Raw genomic sequence first — 25,305 nt, 5'->3', positions numbered from 1 at the left:
CAAGAGATCCATTTGTTTCAATCAGTCGCCGATGCCGCCTGCTCCACAGTTAAAGGCGCTTCTTCAATTCCATCACCTAGATTAGTAATAGAAATCCCTCCTATTGGATGCCACAAATCAGCCATTGTGTTTCGTAATGATGGAAAATGAACAACACTGTCTGTCAAACATCTTCCCACCACACAGTACTTATAATCTTCTCCCACTACAGCCGCCTCTGTTTTGAAAGCCGCCTCCTCTTCATCCATTAGATGAAGATTTGCTAATTCTTCTTCCATAACTAATCGGACAACCTCTGAAACGCAAAGAAATAAAACCACACCGAAAAAACTCGTGTCAAACTGACAGACGAAAATTCATGCCAACTGGCAGACTTATTTGTATGAGTGAAATCTCTTAGTACTTTAATGATGGCAGTTTTGCGGGTTTTTTAAATGTGCAAGCTTAATCGTTTGGACTTTAGGCTTCTTTTTAACTTTTCAACAATATATTAATTTCTTCTCAAATGGACTTAAATGAAAGCCAGAGTGAAGGAAGGTCTTTCCTCTTTGCCACTGCATTTTAACCCAATGATTGGAGCACATAGTTGGTATGGGATTATTTCAAACCTAAAAAGATACAAATTTAGAAATAGAAAAAACCAAAAACAAAGGGAATTAAACTATAGAAAACAAATATATAAAGCAAAACAAATGTTTGAGTTTCAACTTTGTCAAACAATGAAACACATGTTGTACAACACTGGTTTTTTTTTTCGAGTTTGTTCACAAAATCATACAAATTTTACATTAAAAGCCCAAATGCTGTTACATTTTTCTCTGATCCTCCATTCTTGGTTCCCCAAAAGTGAGAAATTCAATTCTTTGGCATTAAAAGATCTCCAGCGCCCAACACATTTTGTTCCCAGGTTGATGGAGGAAAGAGAGAAAAAAAAAAAACAACAAATCCACATCTGTATTGATAGCATTTTCTAGATGGTATGTATGCGACGATACATGTTCCGTTTAAGCTAGTTGGCTACATCTGCAGCGAGCCTTGCTCTTAGATCTTTCCGCAATATCTTACCTGAAGGAGATTTAGGGATTGCATCCGTGAAGAAAACCCGGCCAAGCCTCTTGTAAAACACAACCTGCAATAATAATAGTAATAATCCAACCATTGGATCATTAGTTTTTGATAACTTAATCATAAGTTTTTGAGATAATTAGTAGAGCAGCAATTAAACAAGTTATTAACATTACCTGTTTTGAGATGAATTGCTTGATGTCATCCTCAGTGATCTTAGAACCATTGGATCTCACAACGAAAGCAACTGGAACCTCTCCAGCAGCTTCATCTTTCATACTGAAATACATTTATGGAATTGCATGGCTTACAGTTGTCGTTTGCTAATGCAGAAATTTAAACATGGTTTGGGTATGTCGGAGGAGACTTACGGTACAACAGCAGCATCGGAGATGTTGGGATGGGCAATTAACATTGCTTCCAGCTCAGCAGGTGCGACTTGGAACCCTTTGTATTTGATCAGTTCCTTCAATCGATCGACAATGAAAAGCTCATCATCGTCATCAATGTAGCCAATGTCGCCGGTGTGCAACCATCCATCTTTGTCTATGGTTACCTTTGTGGCTTCCGTATCATTAAGATAACCTGAAAGAATATTCATTCGTAAATGTCATAGGTGAATTTTTCTCATATTTGGTTTCTAGTTTATGCTTTAAAATAATTTTTTTTATGCATTCTTAAATATTTTTTAAAAATTTTAAAAATGATTTTAAATTTTAAATTTAATGCTCAAAAATAAAAAATATTTTTAAATACAACATAAAAATAATTTATTAAAAGTTTTATTCATTTCAAAAGTTTCAAAATTTTAAAGCGTTATTTTTAAAACAATTTTACAATCTTTTAAGGTTAGAAATATTGTTAATAAAAGGTTTTAAACAACTACATAAAATTATCTTATCAAAATTTAAATAAATTATACAAGTTTTATGATTGTGACTATTAAATTATTTATTATTTTTAAAATAATAATTTATAAAAACACAGATAAAAAAAATAGTTGAGTATATAATTTTGTTTAATGAATTGTAGAGTTTGGTTGGCAATTTTAAAGGTTATTATTTGCAACATTGTGGTAAGGCTTTGACTTTTGGGTCAGCAAAACATGCATCCCACCAAACAAATGGTTGCTTTATACAATTCTCTCACTCCAGCTATTATACCCAAGCAATGAGACAAATGTTGACCCATTAAAACTTTCTACACCTACTATCTTCGGAATCAATCAAACAAAATATATATATTTCTAAAAATACATTGATTAATAAATGATTTAATAATTAATTGATACCCAAGTTTAATACTTTTTCCTAATAAATTATTTGTATTATTTTTTGGCCTAATATAATATTTATATTTTAAAAAAATTAACGTCGTTACTTTTAGATATTAATATAAATTTTTTAGTGTTTAATTCATATTTTAAAGTTAATTTGATGAAATTTAATTGCTACTATTATTATGTTTGAATTTTTTTTAATTTTGTATTTAATTTATCAAATAAAATTTGGATATGATTTAATCAGACTATAATATTAAATTTATGAAAGTTAATTATTAATATTATTAGCTAATATTAATTTTTATCAAATCAACTTTAAAATCCAAAATACTAAAAAGTTAATATAGTCACTTTTAAGTACCAAAATATACAACTTTTATAAAATATAAGGACCAAATTAGATAAAAAAATTAACACAGGTATCACATTAAAAAAGTGACAAACTTAAGTACCAAATTATGTATTAAGCTTAAATTAATCTAAAAACATATCAACTTTATTATTCTATTTAAATATTTTTTTTGTAGAAGTTAAAATAATTTTTTAAAATCTAAATAAAATCCCATCTTTTGATTTATTTTAAAGGTTTTATTTTAGGTATATATATATTTTGAGAAATCGGTATAATTTTTTGTGATAAGGTATTTGGGTATACTTAAATATCTATTTAAAGGAATAGAGGTTAGGGGTTGACACTAATTAAGATTTGAAAATTGTATACCTTTCATAATCTGGGTGCCCCGAATGCAAATTTCCCCAGATTGGTTTTGTGGAAGCGACGCCCCAGTGTAAGGATCCACGATCTTCATCTCCGCGTTCCGTACGACTGTGCCGCACGCACCGGATTTTGCCTCCCGGGGTTCCTTCGCAAAAGCCAAGTTCATAGCCAGCACTGGCCCTGCCTCAGTCATGCCATACCCCTGCATTCAATTGATTGCACCGCCACAAACACATAAAAACATTACCCAATTGCATATTAATGGGAGAGACATGCACATTAATTGGAGACCCATCAATTTTTCTCTTAGTTGGGTGGTGCTGGATTAATTGAATCAAACTTATCATGTTTTTGCATTTAATTCAACTTTAAGGTAGAAAACAACAATAAAATTCATTGCATCTCCTCCATTTATTAAAGGCAAGTACTAGACGTGGAACAGCCAATTTCATATACATATGAAATAATGTCAATTGGTTGTACCAAAACAAAATAGAAATAATGTAAATTGGTAAGAAAATTTTCCAAAATATGCATCTTTGACACTTAAGTTTTTTGTCATATAAGAAATAAAAATGAAAAAAGTTGCCATCATAAATTCATTCCAGTCCTTCAAGGTCCCACCAAAACAACTAGAATATGCTAGTTTTCAATGCTTTGCCGGTTTTAATTGCTGCTTGTTGTGATTTATTGTGGAATTTATTATATTAAAAGTCAGATTTCTTTTATTATAAATTAGATTTTGTATTATACATAAAATGTAAATGTAAATGTAAATTTTTTTAAAAATTTATCTATTTTTATTATTAAAAATTAACATAATTAATAGAATAACCATATTATATATGATGTATTACATGTAAGACCTTGTGTTAATACACATAGATCAATTTTTAATAATAAAAAATTATGAAATTTTTAACAAAAATATTAATTTACTCTTTAATCTAATATATAAAAAATAATGACTATTTGTTAATAAATAAAATAAAATATAACACAACTTTTAACATAATAAATTCCAAAATCTTTTAACTATTTTTATTTCATAGGTTTGTCGTTGCACATGAAAACCCCATCTACAACTCTCAAAACATAAACCTCAGCAGACCAGAGCGTGTTATTGTTAATCTATCATCAGTATATGTCTTCTTTTTTCTAAGAATAATCTGTATTAATTAAATAAACATATTATTTATCAATCCAGTCAATTCATCGTACCTGTCCTAATTTTGCATTTGGAAGCCTATCTCTAATAGCATCCTCTAGCTCCTTCCCCATCGGTGCACCACCGGACATCACCATACGAATTGAGGAAAGGTCATATTTATCGATGACCGGAGACTTAGAGACGGCCAAAACGATCGGCGGCACGAATGGGGCAATGGTTACCTTGTATTTCTCGACAAGCTCCATCAATGTCACGATCTCAAACTTCTGCATAATCAAAACTGCAGCTCCTACTCTCAAAGAACAAAGCAACACCGAATTGAGTGAATATATGTGAAACAAAGGCAACACACAGAGAATCACATCTTTCTCGTGGAAATAAAGATTGGGATTCTCTCCATCAACTTGTTGAGCAACGCTCGTTACGAGACTTTTATGAGTCAACATCACTCCTTTAGGTAATCCCGTCGTTCCCGATGAGTAAGGAAGGGCTACAACGTCGTCGGGGTTGATTTTAACTGCCGGGATTTCGTCTTCGTTAGCTTCAGTCAATTCCGAGAAATGTAAACAACCTTCCGGTGGTGCATCTACCGTTACGATCTTGATATCGTTGTCTTTAGCGAAACTCTTCACTTTCTCCGCATAAACTGCTTGAGTTATAAGCAGTTTAGTCTTCGACGCCGTCGCCTGTTTCGCAATCTCCGCCGGAGTGTAAAAGGGATTAGCGGTGGTACTGATAGCTCCACGGAACGATGCACCGAGGAAAGCAAAGATAAATTCCGGTAAGTTTTGAAGCAGAAGCATGATGACATCTCCTTGTTGGATACCTAAATTGTTGAGGCCGGTAGCCACTTTACGAGCAGTGAGATGAACTTCGGCATAAGTATATATCTTACCAGTAGGACCATTGATTAAACAAGGACGATCTTTAAACTGGGAAACATTCTCAAAGCAGAATGTATGTAAAGGGAGGTGATTTGGGATGTAAATATCAGGGAGGGTGGAGCGAAAGATGAACTCATCATGCTGGTGTTGATCGGCCTCCATTAATGGCGAAATTTAGAGAAAATAACTGAAGGGTGAGAACTGCGAAAGGCAAAAGAAGAAGGTGAGTGTTTGGTTTTGTTTTGGGCTGGTCTGGTCTGGTTGGTTTATCGTTTGGTTGTGGTAAATATACAAGTAGGTAATGGTAGAGGAGCCGCCCTCATCCGCCAATTTAAAACTAAGTCCCAAATATGTATATTCATTTGGGCAACAAAGTCATATGTATTAGTACATTACTTTATGTATTGATTTAGACATTTGGACATTGGCTATGTTGTTGAATCCCTCACCAAACCTTAATTATTGGAATTTAATTAACGTGTATTAAGTATATTATCTGGAAAAGTAAATACAATTTTTTTTTAAAAAAAATTAGTACATGCTAATAAGGCTAAAGCCCAAATTATGTTATTTATGTCGAATTGTTATTATCATTTTTCAAAAATCTTCATATATGTGATAATGAATCAACGGGTGCAACTAATTGATTCATTTAACCTCTTGTTGCCTTTGTTAAGTAATTAACAACCTTATTAAAGTAAACACATTTTCTATAACAAAACAATCGTACATCCTAATATTTTTGAGAGTGAATGAGATATCAACAATACAAGGTTAAAATATATATAATATAGGGTTAAGCCACTATTTGAAGGCTTGAATTTGACAATAACTCTCACATTGGAATATAGACTTTTTTTTGTCCAATTTAATTTCTGAACTTGATAATTATTTTCATATCGGGGCTTAAACTAATAAATTGTTCCAATATAGGGCTTGAACATTTTTCTTGTCCAAGTTAGTCTATAAACTTGTTAATTATTCTCATATTAGGGTTTAAATTTTGGGGTTTTCAAGTAAATATTAACTTGGACAAAAGAAAAGTTCAATCCTTACTAAGGGAACAATTATCAAGTTTTAAGATTAACTTGGAAAAAAAAAGTTCAGACTCTGATGTGAAAACAATTACAAAGTTTTGAAATTAAGTTAAACAAAATAAAAATTCAAACCTCTATATGTAAAAATTAATGAGTATAGTAAAGAAAACACCTAATATATGATTGAAAAGGCAAGGACATTGATTGTTGGAATGGGACAACCTTTAAACAGTAATGTTTCAAACCTGTATAACTGGGCAACCAGCCATCCGAGAATTTAAATCCACATATATGTTCATGATCCAACAAAAATTTCTCTTTCAACCAAAAAGATTTCTTCTCTCTTGCAAACTCAAGGTGTCATAATGTGATCCTTAGCCTTCTTTTACGAAACTTAAACTTTTCTACCTATTTACTTGTCTGTTCGGATTTTAAGTTGTTCGTTTTTTTTTAATATCATTTGAGACATTTTATTTTTCTATAAAATTATGAAATTTTGGGGCAAAGTTAAAATCTTTGCGTTAAAAAAATTTAATTTGAACTGTTAGTTTTTTAGAGATATAATTTTATTATTTAATTTAAATCTAAAACGGCTTAAATTAAATGTTTCAATTATTGGGAGGGGCTTTAAAAAAATTTCCCCTTCAACTCACAGCCATTCAATCAAACTAATATTTAAGACATTGTCATATCTTTGGAAAAGTCCAATTTAAGAAAATTAGTATTGATTTTAGACGTTTCGAAAGGAACCCAAAATGCCATTTATCTTGGATTAGTTGAACCAAAATCTAAGACCTATATCAAACCTTGATATATACATACACAATTTAATATTTAATTATTGACTAATATATAAATATACTTCATAAAAAAACCAAGATTATTTATGTTTATTTTGATGATAATATTTGATTCAATCTTTTATAAAATAATATTAAGGCCCGTTCTTGATATTTTTGAGATACTAGAAAAATTAATAAAATAGGGTCTAAAGTTCTTTAAAAGTTGAAGAAATATTTTTTTAAGTCCCTTAAAAATTGATAAAAAATTTTATGCCCTTAAAAGTTATTTTCTTTTAGGTCCCTTAAAAATTGATAAACTACCTTTAAATGTTAATTTTTTTTTTGAACACTCTAGAAACGGAAAAATAATATTTTAATTCCTTTTCAACCTTGGTCCCTGAATAGTCACATTTCTAAACAACTCTCAAGGCTGGGCATGATAATATCATTCATGTATGTATCATATATAAATATTCATGCAATCAAGTGATGAAGTATTTGAGTTTAAAAGAGGTGTTTGGTAAAATCTAAAGATAGGGAACAAAATATACATTATAAAATGGGACCATGAGGTCACATGTATATTTGAAATTGAAAAGAAATTTCACCTAATGAAGCCATTAGGGGTCGTGTTTTAGTGGAAAACGACGTACCTTACCTACTACACAGCTGCTTGCTAATATCACACAGCTACATCACCAAATTAAATTAACACGAAACATATATACATCTCTTTTTATATTATAAGCTGTGGTTTCAGCATAACATCAAGGACTCAGCCTGACATTTCCTTTTTCACAGTCAATTGTTTAAGTATGCTTTCTCTTTCTTTCCCTATCCTTTATTTTCTTTTTAGGATAAATGAGTAAGGTACCGTACATTTCCTATAATAGCCTAAATTTTCAGTGGTGTCGAAACAGTGACTCAAGATCACTAAATTTAACAAATGAGTAGAAAATATTAATAATTTAGTGAATATAAATTAAATGTGAAGTTAGGAAAATTTTTGAAATAGCGAATAGTGTAATAGAAATAAATATTTAAAAAAAATAGAATCGAAAACGAGATATCGAAATATCGAGAGTTTGAAAATTTTAAAACGAGCCATAAATATTTTTATAAATATTCATGGAGTGTTAATAAGTTAGTATTAAAGTTTCGTCAAGAAATTTTAAAGTTTCAATAGTTAATTGAATAAAAAGGACTAAATGGTAACAAATGTAAAATTATGGGAAATGATTATATAACTTAAATGATAAAAGAAATAGGGTTTAAAAGACAAATAAACCCAATGTCTATTTGGGCTGTACAGCAAGGGCATGAAATCAGCAGGAAAATTGATGAATTAAGGGAAAAATTGGAATATTGCAAAATTTACTTAATAAAGCTAGGACTAAAGTGGAATTATCTAGATTTCTCATTATTTTTCTGCATTCTCATCAGAAAAAACACCAAAGAAGGGTTTTTTTAAGCTGGTTTTTCATATTTTTACTGCAAGTAAGTTCAATTCTTGATTATTTCTTGAAATTTTTGTGTTTTTATGACTTTTACAATTAGGTCCACTTGTTGAATTCATTAGTTTTTGATTTTATGAAAGAAATTGGAAGTTTCTATGAATATTTTCTGGAAGTATATGATGATTTATCATGGAATTAGAGCTTTAAATTGTTTATATGCTGATTTTATTGAAAGAATTGAATAGAAAGTGAATGTTTGGGACTTAATGGTGAAAGAGTTTGAAGTTAGGGTTTTATGTGGAAATTCTGAATTTAAATAATTGTGAAATAACTTATAATGTCTAGGTAAAGCATTAATTTGGAAAAATTAGCTTCATTGAGGGGTTAATTGATCAAGGACTGAATTGTATGAACTGTGAAATTTGGGGCAAAAATCGAAATCAACATTTGCACTAAAACAGTTTTGGACAGCAGCAGTAGTCTAACTTTGAAAAATCACCAAAAATTGTAGAAATCGAATTATAGAATGAATAAAATATGAAATTAAAGGTTATTGAGTCTAGTTTCTCATAGAAGAAACGGTGTAAGCAACGGAATTGTAAATCATGAGATATAATATATTTTGTAAGACAATGTCAGAATGAATTTAGGTTCCCCTGTTCTGACTTTGAAAAATCATAAAAATAATTGAATAAAAATAATTAGGGGCTTAAATTTATATGTTTAGAATTCTGAATGAGTCTACTTTCAAGAAAAATAAACAGGAAAATCATTTGAATCCCGTACAAGGAGATAATTAATTTTTAGTGAAGAAGGGTCGAAACTGTCAGACAGCAGAACAGGAGAGACTTCAATGAATAAACTGTATTAATTGGCCCAACCAAAAATCATAAAATTTTTATGGTAAGAAGATATGTGAGTCTAGTTTCATAAAAAATTAGCGGATCTTAGTTTTGAGTTCTGTAACAAAATATAAAAATAATTTAGTGACTATGACACGGATAGACAGCATTGGAATATACATAAGTAAATAATGAAATTATAGATAATATTACTTATAAGCGGGTTGAAGATGAAGTCAATACTGATAAGTGAATGATTTTACAATAATAGATCGAGAACCCGAAGCAAGTCGAGGAAAAGAAAAAGTAGCTGATTAGTCCCTAAACTTTCACAAATTTTGTAAATCGACCCAGGTAAGTTTATATGGTTGAAGTTTAATGATTATATGTTAATTTTATGAATTATATAATGTATGATGAAATATATTTATTGATGAATAGATAATAAAATAACAACTCGAAAATTGAATAAATGATCAAATTGAGTGGAACGTCGGATTTGAGTACTTCTGATCAGTGACAAGTGATAAATGGTAGCTTTAGCTACACTTATCTGATCAATGACAAGTGATAAGTGATAAGTGGTAGTTTTAGCTACACTTATCTGATCAGTGACAAGTGATAAATGACAAGTGGTAGCTTTAGCTACACTTATCTGATCAATGAAAAGTGATAAGTGATAAGTGGTAGTTTTAGCTACACTTATCTGATCAGTGACAAGTGATAAATGTGATCAGTGTAAGACCTTGACAGGACTATGACTTCAAAAAGTGATAAGTAATCATACGCAAGACCATAGTTATACTATGACAAAGTGAAAGTGAAGTACTCAATTTTCCGTAACCGGTTCCTAATTTGCTTAAAGAATGATATGTGACAAAGGGGCCCAAAAGAATTAAAGGAAATGGATAAGTGGTAGTAAGTTTATACAAGGAAACTCACCAATGACTGTGGTTGACAGGGGAACTTAATAATTGTGTATATTGTATAAGTGTATAAATATTTGGTAAGATTTATGTTTTATGCCTATGAACTTACTAAGCTTCTATAAGCTTACTTGAGTGTATTCAATGTCTCTTGTAGATTGACGTGGAAGTATACGGAGGATCGGATCAACACAAAGGATCACACTATCCAGATTATCTCTGGTGGCTTTTGTAAATTTCCTTTTTGATTTATATGACATGTATAAGGTTTGATGATTATATAAATGCTAAGACTTGTTTAATGAATATACATTAAAGTAAAGAATGATGAATATGTTAAATAGTATGATTATAATAGAAGTATAATTTGGTATCAAATTTATTAAAATGAATTGGTTAATTGGATTGGTCTCGGTTTTAAAATTTGCAAGGAATGTTAGATATTTATAAAGGGGTTATATTGAACAAAAAAAAACTTGGGATTTTGCGAAAAATTCCCTATGGTTTCGATTTAATTCTGGTTTGGTCTCGAAGTATGTTTTGGGCTTTGGAGGCCCATCTAAAGGGCGTCATGCATGTTTTAGTAAATGGATAGTATTTACCTCGTATTAACGAAAAAAATTAATTCGGTAAAGTCCGGTAATACCTCGTACCCTATTTCGGCGACGAATACGGGTAAGGGGTGTTACATTTCCCACTACACTAATGTAAGTTTTGACACATTACAATTTTATTTTTGTATATACAATGTAAAAATAATTTAAAATTTAACTTATCAAATTCAATATTAATGTCTCAATTATTTTTTCTCATAATTATAGGCTTCATGTATTGAGATTGATTTTTTCCCGTGGTATAATGTTAAATTTAATTTTTAACGTTTATATATTTTGTTAAATTTAACCATTAACTAGAATAATATCTCACAAATTGTAAAAACAACTACTTAGAATCACTCATGATTGAATGAATATTTCTAGCTTGATTATTATTAACAATCGATAGGCAATTTATACACAGAGAATGAGATGCATCAATAGCTATAACTAAATAGCTGTTTCTTGAATTGATCACCAGAATCTGTTACTCTAATATTCACCCTACTATGACATCGACGACTGAAGTTTCTCCCAGAATCGAAAAATAATAAAAGCAGACAATGGTTTGGTGAAGATATCGGCAATCTGATCACATTTTGGAGTGTCACCAACAACGAGAGACCTATCAACAACCTTCTCTCGAACAAAGAACAAATCAAACTCAACATGTTTGAACTTATAATGAAGGATGGGATTAGTCGCAACAACCACGATACTAGAGTTATTGCAAAATTTAATTTTTAATTTATATTTTTTGTTAAATTAAATTTTTTGTGGTATAATGTTAAATTTAATTTTTAATATTTATATTTTTTGTTAAATTTAATTTTTTAGCTAAATTTGATCATTAACTTTCGGAAAATAGTCAAATTTGATCATCAACCTTTAAAAGAAGAATATAAATAATGTTTTTTGATAAAAATACTGATTAAAATATTAAAAATTTAAATATAGCAACCTTCATGGTAATCCACGTATATTTTATGTTTACTTTTTGATAGACAAACTAACTGAACTATTAAAAATTTGATGGTATTGATGTATAGTAAAATGATACGTGAGTTGTCACGTCAATGTTATTAAAATTTTATCTGTAAACAAATAAGTAATTTAAATAAAATTTAAAAGTTAAAAGCCAAAATGATCCAAAAAAACAATGTCTAAATTGACAAAATAAATACACATTAGAACTAAATTTATGTTTATGCTTTTATATTTTGACATTAATTTTTTTTATTGTGTTTTGATACTTAACTTTTTTTTTTATGTTTATTTCAAGAGAAAAAAGTTATCAGTAAAAGCATGATAGTGACTATTTTTACTGAGTACCGGTAATTTTCAAATAAATGAACAAAAGTAATATGTAGATAAAATAAATTAAATATCAATAGAAGAAAAAAGATAAATATTAAATTTATACATGAATTTTAATTAATATGTAATTTAATATATGAATTTTAATTTAATATAATTATATACATAAAAGTGATTTATATGTATACATATAAAGAAATTAATAAATATATTAGATTAATATAATTATTTGTGTATATAATATATCAATATAAAATTATACTAATTAAATAATATTATTAATGATGTGTGAAAATTAAATTAAATAAAAATACCATATATAAAATCATAAAATTAAATTTCGCATCAATTTTTTTTTATGATTTTGATATTTATAAAAAATGATTTAGGACCAAATTGTGTTATAAGTTAAATAGATTAATTAATTGATTTTTAACAAAAGATAAAACTTCCATTTAACGCTATGCTCTGCCGTTTGGTTCTTTCCCTCTCTGCCTTGTCCAAACCGGCAAAACCCCAAAACCCCGCCTCTTAAAGCAGCTGCTCATCGTTTGCCGCGGAAGCCAAAACCACACCTCTATCTCAGGGCCTGAGAGCATTACAGCAATGTTTTTCCAGAAATTTTCATCATAAAAGAGGTAAATTTGCTGATTTTGGAGCTACCCATTTATAATAATGTTAAGAAGAATGAAAATCCCTGCATTTCATGTCAGAAAAAGCCTGCAATTTGTTTCTAAAACCCAATGCTCGGTTTTCTCATCTGGGTATCATTCCAATAGCAATCAATCAGATTCTGAAAATGAATGGCAGAGATTACTCAAACCATTTGACCTCGATGAACTTCGAAAATCATTCAATAAGATTACTCCTTATCAGCTTTCTAAATTACTTGAATTGCCACTTGATGTTCCCACATCTTTGAAGTTGTTTCGATGGGCAGGTTCCCAGAAAGGCTATTTCCATACATTTGATTTGTATTTTGTTCTTATTGAAAAGCTTGGGGCAGCTAAAGAATTTAAGGTCATAGATAGGTTATTGATGCAAATGAAAGAAGAAGGGATTGTTTTTAAAGAATCCCTCTTCATTTCAATAATGAAATATTACGGAAGAGCTGGTTTGCCGGGTCAGGCTACTAGATTGTTATTGGATATAAAGAGTGTTTATTTTTGTGAACCAACATTTAGGTCCTACAATACTGTCTTAAGTATTCTGGTAGCTGGGAATTGTCATAAAGTTACGCCAAATGTTTTTTATGACATGTTGAATAAGGGTATATCTCCTGATGTTCATACGTTTGGTTTGGTAATGAAAGCCCTTTGTACAGATAATGAAGTAGATTCTGCTTACTCATTGCTTAGGGATATGATGAAACATGGATGTGTGCCTAACTCGGTCATTTACAATACTTTGATACATGCATTGTCAAAAGGTAACAGAGTTAATGAAGCAGTGAAACTTTTGGAAGAAATGTTTCTGATGGGTTGTGCTCCTGATGTTCAAACTTTTAATGATGTTATATATGGCCTCTGCAAGATTGGCCGTGTGCATGAGGCAGTGAAAATGGTTGATCGGATGCTTCTCCGAGGCTTTATCCCCGATGCATTGACGTATGGGTTGTTAATGCAAGGGTTATGTAAAACCAGCCAAGTCGATGAAGCAAGGGCGTTGTTAAACAAAGTGCCCAGCCCAAATGTTGTTCTTTTCAACACCTTGATAAATGGATATGTGGCAAGCGGACGTTTTGAAGAAGCTAAGGCTGTTGTATATGATATCATGTTAAGTATCGGCTGTAAGCCTGATGTTTTTACATTTAACATTCTGATTCATGGACTCTGCAAGAAAGGATGTCTAGGTTCGGCTCTTGAATCGGTTTATGAGATGGAAAGCAACGGATGTAAGCCTAATGTGATAACATACTCAATTTTGATTGATGGGTTATGCAAGGAAGGCCGAGTAGGGGAAGTTGGTAATGTTCTGAATCAAATGTCGGCAAAAGGAGTCAGCCTGAATACTGTTGGATATAATACCTTAATAAGTGCATTATGCAAGGATGGAAAGATCCATGAAGCGCATGAATTGTTTGATGAGATGTCAAGCAAAGGGTGTAAGCCTGATATATTTACGTTTAATTCACTAATATCTGGTTTATGCAAGGTCAATCAAATGGAAGCGGCATTGGGACTGTATCACAATATGATGGTTGAGGGTGTTATTGCCAACAAAGTAACATACAATACTTTGATTCATGCTTTTTTAAGGTGGGGTGAGATCCAAGAAACACTGAAGCTTGTAAACGAAATGTTATTTAGAGGATGTGCCCTTGATGAAATCACTTACAATGGCCTAATAAAAGCACTTTGTCGAGCTGGGGCAATCGAAAAAGGCCTGGGGTTGTTTGAAGAAATGGTAAGGAAAGGATTTGTTCCAAGTAACATTTCTTGTAATATATTAATAGATGGCTTTTGTAAGGCTGGGAAAGTCAATAATGCACTCGAATTTCTAAGAGAAATGATTCATCGAGGTTTGACGCCAGATCTAGTAACCTATAACAGTCTGATAAATGGTCTATGTAGAACTGGACGTATAAGGGAGGCTTTGAGTTTGTTCGACAAATTAGAATTTGAAGGAATTTATCCCGATGCTATTACTTATAATACTTTGATTAGTTGGCACTGCAAGGAGGGCATGTTTGATGAGGCCTGTTTACTTCTACAAAGAGGTGTGGAGACTAGCTTTGTACCCAATGATGTGACTTGGTTTATATTGGTCAGCAATTGTCTCAAAGACTGTCAAAAGGAGAGTTTTTCAGCTCCATTTAATGTCTAGAAAGACATTTATGCCGTTGAAAGACATTGTCTTGTTTCTTCCTGGAGTATGTTATCAAGTGGGAAAGAGTTGGTCTTCAAAATGGTCTGGTCAATGTCCATATTTTTTTCCCTCAATTTGGATAAATTAGTTGGTGTATATTGAAGCCTTGCAGTTTATGAAGGTAACCTTCATGGTGTCTGTCAAGCCTTAAATTGTTTCATTCTGTCATTTTTCTTTTTCAGGGCCTACGGGTTTGAAGAAATCTTTCAAATAATGATAACATTTAATGAGTTAAATAACTTTTTTTTAAACTGTTTTAAGAATATTCTGAGACTGCAATTCGCCATTGAACTGATTGAGTCAAAATTGAAGAGCTTGCATTTTATATGGTGATTGGATGTCGTATTGCCAAGTTTAATAGAAGATTTGTTTCTATGAAGTTTTCATGTATGATACTAGTGTTTGTGCTGGCCTAAGTATATATGTCATTAAACCCTGGATGGAGCCAAGGTTAGGGGACCACCATGGTCCCCTATCTTTTTGAAAATTACACTTTTATTTTTGGACCTTTAACTCTTCTTCTAGCAATAGCCGAATAGAAGAGCAAGTGGTCTCTATGTGATCTATACATTATATGTTTTCTGTTGTCATTTGCATTATCTAAGCTAGAACTAACTTTTTCAGTTTGTTTAACTTGTACGCTTCTCCTTGTACAAAAATTTTGACCCTATCTCATTAGGTTGCTCTTTCTGTTGCCACAGTTCTCATAAATTAACTATATGTTTTTCATAGTTTCTTTTGCATGTTAATGTTTTGTCATAATTGCATGGTCTGTTGGAAATGTGTTGAACACGTAGTTTCTGTGGCAGGGTTCATGTTCTGTTCTGAGCTTTGGATTGCTGATCAAGGCTATGGCCTCCTAGCTCTGGAAACCGTTCCAATGTTGATGTGGCTTTCTTATTTCACCTTAAAAATTGGGAAAACTCAATACAAAGGTAATACCGTCCACATAAGTTCACTTGAAAATAGTAGGCATTGTCAGTAAAATTCGCTCTGACCAACCTTCTCATAAATTTGAGGAGGAGACGGATTGGCTTCATTGTTTTTCACATTACATGGTGCATGTACTCTTTCGTGCCATTGTAGATATCCCTGTCTGTGGCATGGCTTTGACTATGTTGATGTATTTCATGCTTGTGTGCTGATTTCCTCTCCCATTTTATTTCCATCTTTTGTACTTCAATGCTGCAAATTTGAGGAAAGCTGCTTAAATCGAGCCTTAAGGAAGATGGTGGATCTGCTACCGTTTGCAATGTTCAGGTATTAGGTCCATTCTTGCAAAATCGGAATAAGATTCTTCAGAAGATACATAGCCATTTGCATTAAGCTTGAACTTCCTTCTTCAGGTATTAAGCTCGTTGAAGATTCCGGCATGAATATCTGGTTGGTCAGAATGCACCTTTGCCTTTAAAATGGGAGACTGACGGCTAAATTGCTTACATTTTATCAATGCTGCATGCTGGGGTTCCATTTTTTGTTGCTTTTCTTTCTGCTTAAAGGTAAACAACTTTCGGTGGAACAAAGATACCTGCTTTCATTTATTGTTATTTAAAGTAAAACTGGAATGGAAATGCCGACTTCTGTTGTGAGACTTATGATATTTTTTGTAGCTATTCATTTGGGTAAATCTCTTTGGTCAATGTGATTCAAGAATTTTGATTAGATGTAATTATACATATAATTTTTTTTGTATAAAAATCAAATCAAATTAATTATTTTGATATTAAATAAATATAATTGTTTATTTGACAAGTCAAGTCAATAAATGTGTCTATTGTTTATGAAAAATAAATTAAAATCAAAATTTCAAATGTATATAATTGAAGTCAGTCAAAATTTATGTATTATATCGCATTTAAAGATTAAATATAATAATAAAGGTACAGTCAGTTTAAGCAGAAATCATATGGTTGGTTTATTCGTTTGAAAATGAATATTTTATGAAAAATCATCTGCAACTGAAATTTTATTTTAATTACGGTGGCTTATATTGAAAGGCGTTTCCTTGAATTGATATTATCATGCATGTTTTTCCTTACAAAACAAGTCAAAACTTTAGTCAAAGTCATGACATATTAAAATATTTTTTTAATTTGAAAAGGCAATTATTTTACCAAAAAAATCCCTGGATTTAGTCGTAAATGATGTAATCTGGCTAATTAAAATTGAAAATATTATTGGTGTTATACTGCACATCCCATTCTTGGTTTAATTTGTTAGGCTCTTATTATTATTCAATCATAAAGTAAGCATCAACTATTTCCATAGTATAAAAACTCTATATATAACATGAAAAGTAATTTGCCTTTTTATTTACTACAAATATACTGCGAATATACGCTTTTTTATTGTTTTGCTTTTGCAAACATAAATAACAAACAGAAGGATAATTTTGAAATTATTTGATTCAACTTTTTGGTGCTATTCTTTTTCTTCTTCTTCTTCTTATTTTCACAGAAACTTTTATAGAATAAAGCAAAATGGGTAAAAGGTCAAGCCATGTTCAAAAACAATTGGCTTATAAAATCATCCATTTGTCTTTTCCATATTTAAAAATCATCTTTTAGTTTTTAATTCTAAAATAATATAATATTAAAAAATTATAAAGTCTTTTTTGCTCACTGCACAAAACCATAAACAAAGAAATTTGGTTTTGGGTGACGTTTGGTCAAGTTGTAGAATTTGACTTTATTAGTGGAAAAAACTTGGCGTTCTTCGCTCTTCAAGCCACGTGCATTTATGCATTATGTTTTTAAAAAATTTTGCAACGTAAGGAGGGAAAAAAATTGCATGCAGATTTCAAATTCAAATTTATTATATTTTATTTCTTAAAATTATCAAATAATTTTTTTATATAATGTTTACTCTCTTTTTTATTTTTTTTATTTTGCATGTTGGTTTTATAGCTTATATTTGAAGTTAATGATTGTCCTTTCTAATAATATCATCTTTAATTTTTAAAGTTAGAACCTGCGTTCTTCCCTTAAATCGGAGAAAAAGATATATTTAAACAGGTTTAGACACATATCCTCCTAATTATTTCAATAAAAATAATATCAATTAAATTAAGACTCGTTGTATACAAAAATGTAGAAAATTTTACTCTAAATCTTCATCACTAATAGGACAAATAGTTGGAAATTTTCAAAGTGTTAAAACCATTAATTTTTTTTCAATGGTTTTGCTTTTTTATATATTAATATGTGGATTATAAAAAAAATATTGAAAATGCTATCATTTTTTTTTTCAAGTTACTAAGTCAAGCGAATTTCATTTTAACAAATATATTTAATTAAACTCATTTTATATTATTTTCTTTTAATTAGTTATTTTTTAAATTAAACTTTTATGAATTTAAAAAAAAATTGTAAAAGCATACATTATAAAAACTAAAATTTTATTATATATTTAACTTTTAGTAACATAATCGTTAAGATTTTCTTGGAGGGTGATTAGAGATCCCTTCTAACATGGGTGCAAACCCTATGTTATCCCTCTCTTTCAATATTGTTTAATGATAAAAAAAAAATAGTAACATAGCTTTATATTAGAAGTCCAATACTTTATATTGTAACATTATGTTATAATAGCAAAAAATCTAATTTGATTCTTTTTTTAATATTATTTAATGATAAAAAATAGTAACATAACTTTATATTATAAGTTTAGTAGTTTATATTGTAACATTATATTATAGTTACTAAAAATTTCATATTCTGTGACAAAATAAATTTTTTTGAAGTATCTATATCTATATTATTATTTAATTATTTTACTAAATTGGTATCACCCTTATTTGGATTACCAACTTAATTATAAAATTACTAAAATGTGTATTTTTAAATTATAATTAATATTATTATGATGAATTTTTTTCATATTTTTTTACGACATTTAAATAAAATAATTACAAATAGAAGGATCGAACTCATGTTCAGTAGTACTAGAATATAAGTTTGTTACAACCTAAATTCATTATTAAATAAATTTTAAAAGATTTTTTAATATAAAATACTATTTTTTTACTAATGTCATGTACGTAACAAAATCTAGTTAATCTTAAGTTTTTTGTTTGATATCATTTAACTTAACAACACCAATTTAATAGTGAATGTACATAAACATAAATATCAATGTTCAAAATAAACTTAGCTTGATGACAGGGCATACCTAGGTGGCTGGTAGGGCTTCAACTCTCCCTAAAATGGAAAAATTTTCTTTTAGGTCTTTTAAAAATTTTAAAATTTTAAATTAATAAAAGTAAAGTATAACTCCCCTAAACATAATAAAAATTATAATTTAATTTCAGGCCCTGAAATTTTTTTTAAGTTCACATTGACACCAACTCAATAATAAATAAATGTACATGAATGTATATGAAGCTTCAAAATAAATAAATAAATCAGAGGAAGTATTCAAACCCCAATGATTTGATTAAAAAAATTCATTTAATCCTCTAATAGTTTAAAAATTACCTACTTATGAAAAATATATTAACCCAAAATATTTTTAATTAAATAAAATTTAAATAAAAAGATAACTTTACCTTATATTAATTATTATTCAATTTATTTTTTATTTTCTTCAATTTTCATATCCAATAATTTTAAATTAAAATAATAAAAATATATAAGTTATAATAATATTTTAATTATTATTAAACTAAATTGTAAGTTGCACTATATTATAAAATAATCAGTATAATCATTAATGATATTGTATCTAATGTTTTATGTCTGATTTTGGTGGTATCGTGATGATTAGCGTAAAGCATTTATATAGGGGAAGCGTGAGAAATATTTAGCAAGATTTTGAGAATTAGATTAATAGTGCAACCAATCAAGCCATCAAATCGGTTAAATAAATTATTAAAATAAAAAATATTAAAAATTTAGTTCAACGGCATACTTTAACTATTTAGTTCTAGTTCCCGAATCAACCGATTCAATATCTTTTTCTAGATCGACACATCGATTGATTCTCAATCCAATCTGTCAGTCCGGTTCAATTCAAATAACCTTGATATTATTTAGACATAAGAATATAATATATATTTATTTCAATGGTGAGCAAAATTTCATTCAAATAGAAAAAAAATTAATTTTTTTTTAAATTTCGAGTTAAAATTGGATCGAGTCATTTAATTTTTTCGATTCAATTCAAATAAGTAATTCGATTTTTTAAATTCGAGTAGAGTTAAATTTTACAAATTGAGTAATTTGAATAAGAAGTTGATGTAAATATTTTTTTGAGTCCTAGAGAATTTTGATCCATTAATATGATGATTTTTTGGCTATGAGATGTACTGATTGGATACTTGGAATCATTCAAAATAGCCTTAATATTGTGGTGGCTGATTTAGAATGGGGATTGTTATTTGGCAAGCTTGTTTGGCTGCTTTGGTATACCCGGAATAAATTGGTTTTTACTGATGAGCATGTGTCGCCAGCTGCAGTAGTGGCTCACTGTCGTGCATGGTCTATGCATGTCTAATGCTGATCGACATTCCAATGCTTGCTGTTAATGGCTTGGAACCGATTTCTAGATGGGGGTAATCCTTCGTTTAGGTGGGTTAAATTAAATTGTGACGTAATGGTAATTTTGAGTTGGAATGAAGCGGTTAATGGGGAACTGATTAGGGATCATCAAGGGAATTGGCTCACGGGGTTTAGTAGATATTTGAGTTTGTGTGGTGTTACAAGCGAAGCTTTAGACTATCTGTGAAGAGATGGCGACAGGTCATTGTGGAATGTGATTGTGCTCAAGGTGTAGCGCCACTCACTGAATCAGTTGAGAGTAAAGTGATTTGGTTTAAATTGCTGTTGAAGTTAGTGACTCAAGTTATGAGGGATGACATAGCCTTCTCATAATTTTGGTTTCTGTTTCCTTGCTGTTTAGGCCTTAGGGTGTAGCCCTCTCTTTTTCTTATAAAAAATAATATTGGTAAAATTTTTTAGCTTAATTAAAGGCTGTTCTTTTGTTACAATTATGTTAAATTTCTGTCCATATATGTAATTGACTAGGGCATTAACAAAAGATGAAATACATATTCATTAATAAGCAATTTAATTTTTATTAGAAACATGTCAGAATATTAGTCGTAACACTTTTCAATCATACAATTTATCAAGAAGTAGTACTTTCCAAAATTACTCATGTACTTTTATTATATAATATATATGATTTGGAAGGAAAGAAATAAATTTTTTTAGATGTATCTCGTCTTATATTTTTGTTTTGTTTAGTCCAATTTTATATTGTAAATAAATATATTCTTTTATCAAAGCCAATAAAGACACTTTTAAAAATATTTTAAATTTTTGAAAAATATATAAATTTTAAGTGTGAGATACTATTTTTATTTTGCTTGTGAAATTAGAAACCTCTATTTTTATTTTATAATTTTTTTAATTTACTTTTATAGTTACGTTATATATTGATTCATTATGAATGTAATAAAACTCATAAAAATTAAAAATAAAAAGGCAGATTATTTAATATATGTTTTCTTGATAATTTAATATATTTTTGGTACAAATTTGTAGCATATGGTACCTACTTGTAGGGATGTGCAAATTTTGGATAAGACCGAATTAATTCAGTTAATCGACCGAATTCGGTTAATCGGTCAGTTAACCGAATTAATTTTGTCTGGAGTCGGTTAATAATTTTTTAGAAGTTCGGTTAATGGTTAATTTGGTTCGAAATCGTTCGGTTAACCAAATTAACCTAATTTAATAAATAATATTATAACATATAAGTATACGGTCGGTTCGGTTAATTTTTTGAAAATATAAATTCATCGGTCAGTTAAGTCGGTTTATTTTTGATATGTTTTATACTTATTTTAACCAAAAATAAAAAATATAAATAAATTTCAGTTAATTTAAAACCGACCGAATTAACTGAAAAAGTTCGGTTCGGTTAAATTTTTTTTAAAAAAAAATTAGTTCGGTTAACTATTAAGGGTTTAAAAGGGTCAATTAATTCGATTAATGGTAGTTCGAATCGGTTAATCAATTGAACACCCTTACCTACTTGAATGTAGAGAATTGAACATAGATTAAATTAACACTTTTCTTTCAACGTTCACATTCTTTTTATTTTCCACTTCAATATAAAAGAATCAAGAAGATTAGAGATATTTTAGATCTAAAGACGTTGGACAACATATAATTATACAACACAAACGTTACATGAGGAAATAAAAATAAAGTATACCAAATGGGAGAAATATATCTTTTTTAAAAATATTTAATAATAAATATATGTAAAGTGATCATGAATTTATCTTTTAATATTGTGGAATATATGTTGAATCTTTGGATTTATAATTTTAATTTTTCAAAATGATATAAAAATTTAAAAAATAAAAATATCAAAATAATGTTAATTATAATAAAAAAATTGTTTAAATAATTTTATAATTTTTTATTTAAGGGAGAATACCAATTCAATAAAATATATAAATAATAACATAAATAAATAGGTATAACGTATAAAAATATGGAAACACGTTACCATATATAATCCGCAGAATACATGGGGAACTCTAGGCTGAGAGACGGTCCACCTATATGCATAAAGTAAAACAAAATTATCTAGTGAAGCACTGCACACCCAATCAAATAACACCACAAGGATAAAAATCAATAATAAATTAAAACCCAGGCAGCCGATTGTAGCCGGTGTTCACACAGTCCACAACTTTATTTATTGTTATCTTGTTTTATTGGTTGGGTTAAAATACGGTATAAGTTTTTTTTTTACTTTTTATAAAATTGAAATTTAATTTTTATATTTTTATTTTTAAAAATATAATTTTTTATTTTTAAAATTTTAAAATTAAATTCAAATGGTAATATTGTTAATTTTTTTTAAATTTGTTAGTATAATAATTTAGAATTTAAAAAAATCTATTAGATTTAATAAAATAATATTAATAATTAGATTTAAATTTTAAAATATTAAAAATAAAACAATTTTAATCATCGGTTAATTGAATATCGAAGGAGATGGATTCCATTTTTATGTCTTTTTTCATTGAAGGATTCATGTCCGTAAATTTTATCGTGAGCTTGGAAAAAGATGCGCATATAAAAAATTTTAACCATCAGCGTTAATGTTCACATTCATTTATTTTTCCCAATCGTACAGCGGAAGTCCTCAAGTCCGAATGATTCTAACCATATTTTTGGTAAGTGTTTTCCCTGACATGAGGAAAACAAACTATCCACCCTTCAACTCTACTTTCTGGTGCACAACCAGCCATTTTATAAGTGTTTTTAATTAAAACAAATTACAGTTATGATGAACATAATTTAAATAAATTAATTAATCCATTGCAATGAATTTCTCGCTCATTCGTATCATTAAATCAATGCTTTATCAGTTGAAAAATATTATTTTCATTATTTAATTTTATTAACATAACAATTTAAAATAATAATGATTTGAAAATAAAAAATGTAATATTAGATAGTTAGTCTTTTCTAACTAAAGACGGTAATTTATTATAAATTTACATATAAAAAATAAACGATGAATAGATTTTTTTTTTGAAAAGATAAAAAACTGAAAATATTACAATAAAATAATACTAGATCTCCTAACGGGGAAATTTCAAATACTTGAAAACTTTCTCTCATCTTTTGAATTAGTTTTGCGATTCCATCAGTTTCTCCATTATCTTTTTTAGAAATATGTTGAATGTCCCAATGTTTTACTTTAGATAAGTTTTTGTAAATTCTCCTAATCAGAGTTTTGTCTAAATCATTACTTGCTATGACTGTCTTCATGCTATTAGTTTGAATCATCACACTATCGTATTTTCGCTCCAAAAAAGCGCTAATCCATCATAGATGCCTTACAATTCATCTTCCATAACAGAGTAAAAGCCCAAATACTTGTTAACGACACCATCAGATCTTAATCGAACTCAATTATTGCCCAAGGTCGAAAGTGGTGCTGGGATTTGCAAAGCCTTCTTAGTTACATTATTATTAGAGAATCCATAGTATTTAGCCCAACTATTGGATACTTTGATAATTTCATTTACACTCCACAGAATATCCTAAAATAAAAGCAAATTATGATTTTTTCATATACGCAACATAATAAGATCAAAGAAACATTGCCAATAATATATCTGATGATAATTTTGTAGATTTGACGCTAGCCACTCTATAAGGTCTCCTGAGAAGAAGAGAGACATCTTATCCGCAGGGAAAATAAACTCCCAAATATCTCTAGTTACAAGACAATCTCTTAATGTGTGCACAACATATTCCAACTTATAATTAGAAAACCCACAAGAACTATTGAGACTAATACGACTCCTCATTTTTTCCACATTAGTTGACGAAATACATTAATTACCCTATATTTATCCAATGTCATTCCATGTTTAACAATAAAAAAGTAATTGATACCATGTCCTTTTTTTTAAAATGATATCATGTCATTTTAACTTAAATCTTTTATTTAAATTTATTTTTCTATATAGGATTCATAATAATTAATGTTTATTATAATTATTTAAATATATTATTTAAAATTAAAAGAATAATTAAAAATATTATTATTTATATTATTATTTAATTTAATCGAATTGACCTCACTCATTAATTTACTCTCAACTTAATTATGAAATAATTAAAAAAATTATATTTTTATAATATATATTGCTATCTTTCTACGTTTTTATATTAAATTAACAAAAATCCCACAGGTAATAAATGCCCATTATGTATAAATTTTCAATTTTATTACTCAAACCAATTAATGTTTTTATAAACTTTTATGCCTATTTTTTATTACTAGTGTCATAAATGAAGATTAAAGCTTATTTTGGTACATATATGTTAAAATGATTAGACAGAAAAAAAAAGTAATATAAACTTAAAATTAAAAGGATGAGTAACTTTAGTAAAAAAAATGAATAAAAATTATTGCAGAAAAAATAACTTTTTTTTAAATAAATTGAATGACTAAAAATTTTTAATTCTAATTTGTTTATAGTTAACTTATGATTAAAACAGGAGAAAATAATAATAATATTCCTACCAAATTAAACATAGTATTAATAGATTTATTTTATACTAAATTTTTAATCACATCATAATCATAAGTAAGCAATGATGAAATATTTATAATTTAAAAAATTATTGTTAGAAAAAATATGAGGGTGGTGGTAAATTTAAGAGAATGAATGGTGTAGAAGAGTTGAATGTAAAATTAACCATGGTTAAGAAAGGTGTTAGGTGGGTTTGACTAGTCTGGTTTGGTAGGCGTTGTTGTTGCAGTTGCAGTGGCGGTAGCTTCCTTCAAAGATATATTCTTGTTTTTCTCATTTTCCTCT

General features: G+C 28.9%; 2 protein-coding genes across 3 annotated transcripts; one reads left to right on the top strand and one right to left on the bottom strand.

The window, feature by feature from the left end:
- Positions 1 to 695: 695 nt before the first annotated feature.
- Positions 696 to 5,350, bottom strand: LOC121229197 (4-coumarate--CoA ligase 2-like). Its single transcript, NM_001405296.1, has 5 exons — positions 4,287 to 5,350; positions 3,069 to 3,267; positions 1,437 to 1,650; positions 1,242 to 1,344; positions 696 to 1,129 (listed from the first exon to the last, which is right to left on the bottom strand). The coding sequence occupies exons 1-5, from the start codon at positions 5,280 to 5,282 to the stop codon at positions 1,010 to 1,012; spliced, it is 1,632 nt and encodes a 543-aa protein (NP_001392225.1). The 5' UTR covers positions 5,283 to 5,350; the 3' UTR covers positions 696 to 1,009.
- A 7,161-nt stretch (positions 5,351 to 12,511) lies between these two features.
- On the top strand, positions 12,512 to 16,607 carry LOC121229196 (pentatricopeptide repeat-containing protein At5g64320, mitochondrial). 2 transcript variants are annotated; one of them, XM_041112693.1, is made up of 4 exons: positions 12,528 to 15,066; positions 15,755 to 15,880; positions 16,032 to 16,205; positions 16,292 to 16,607. In XM_041112693.1, exon 1 carries the CDS (start codon positions 12,753 to 12,755, stop codon positions 14,901 to 14,903), a length of 2,151 nt encoding a protein of 716 aa, XP_040968627.1. In that variant the 5' UTR covers positions 12,528 to 12,752; the 3' UTR covers positions 14,904 to 15,066; positions 15,755 to 15,880; positions 16,032 to 16,205; positions 16,292 to 16,607. The 2 variants fall into 2 exon arrangements, with proteins under 2 accessions (XP_040968628.1, XP_040968627.1); XM_041112694.1 differs by having other exon boundaries at positions 12,512 to 15,066; positions 15,755 to 16,205.
- The last annotated feature ends 8,698 nt before the right edge of the window (positions 16,608 to 25,305 follow it).

This window comes from Gossypium hirsutum, chromosome A05 (assembly GCF_007990345.1).
Source record: "Gossypium hirsutum isolate 1008001.06 chromosome A05, Gossypium_hirsutum_v2.1, whole genome shotgun sequence".
Classification (NCBI taxonomy): Eukaryota; Viridiplantae; Streptophyta; class Magnoliopsida; order Malvales; family Malvaceae; genus Gossypium; species Gossypium hirsutum.
The sequence above is the reverse complement of the archived record's forward strand: the minus strand, read 5'-3'. Positions and strand labels throughout refer to the sequence as shown.

Coding starts and splice junctions, on each gene's coding strand:
- LOC121229197 (NM_001405296.1), bottom strand. CDS start 5,282: ATGGAGGCCGATCAACACCAGCATGATGAGTTCATCTTTCGCTCCACC. Junction 3,268..4,286: donor CAAATGCAAAATTAGGACAG/GTACGATGAATT, acceptor AATTGAATGCAG/GGGTATGGCATGACTGAGGC. Junction 1,651..3,068: donor GGGCACCCAGATTATGAAAG/GTATACAATTTT, acceptor ATATTCTTTCAG/GTTATCTTAATGATACGGAA.
- LOC121229196 (XM_041112694.1), top strand. CDS start 12,753: ATGTTAAGAAGAATGAAAATCCCTGCATTTCATGTCAGAAAAAGCCTG.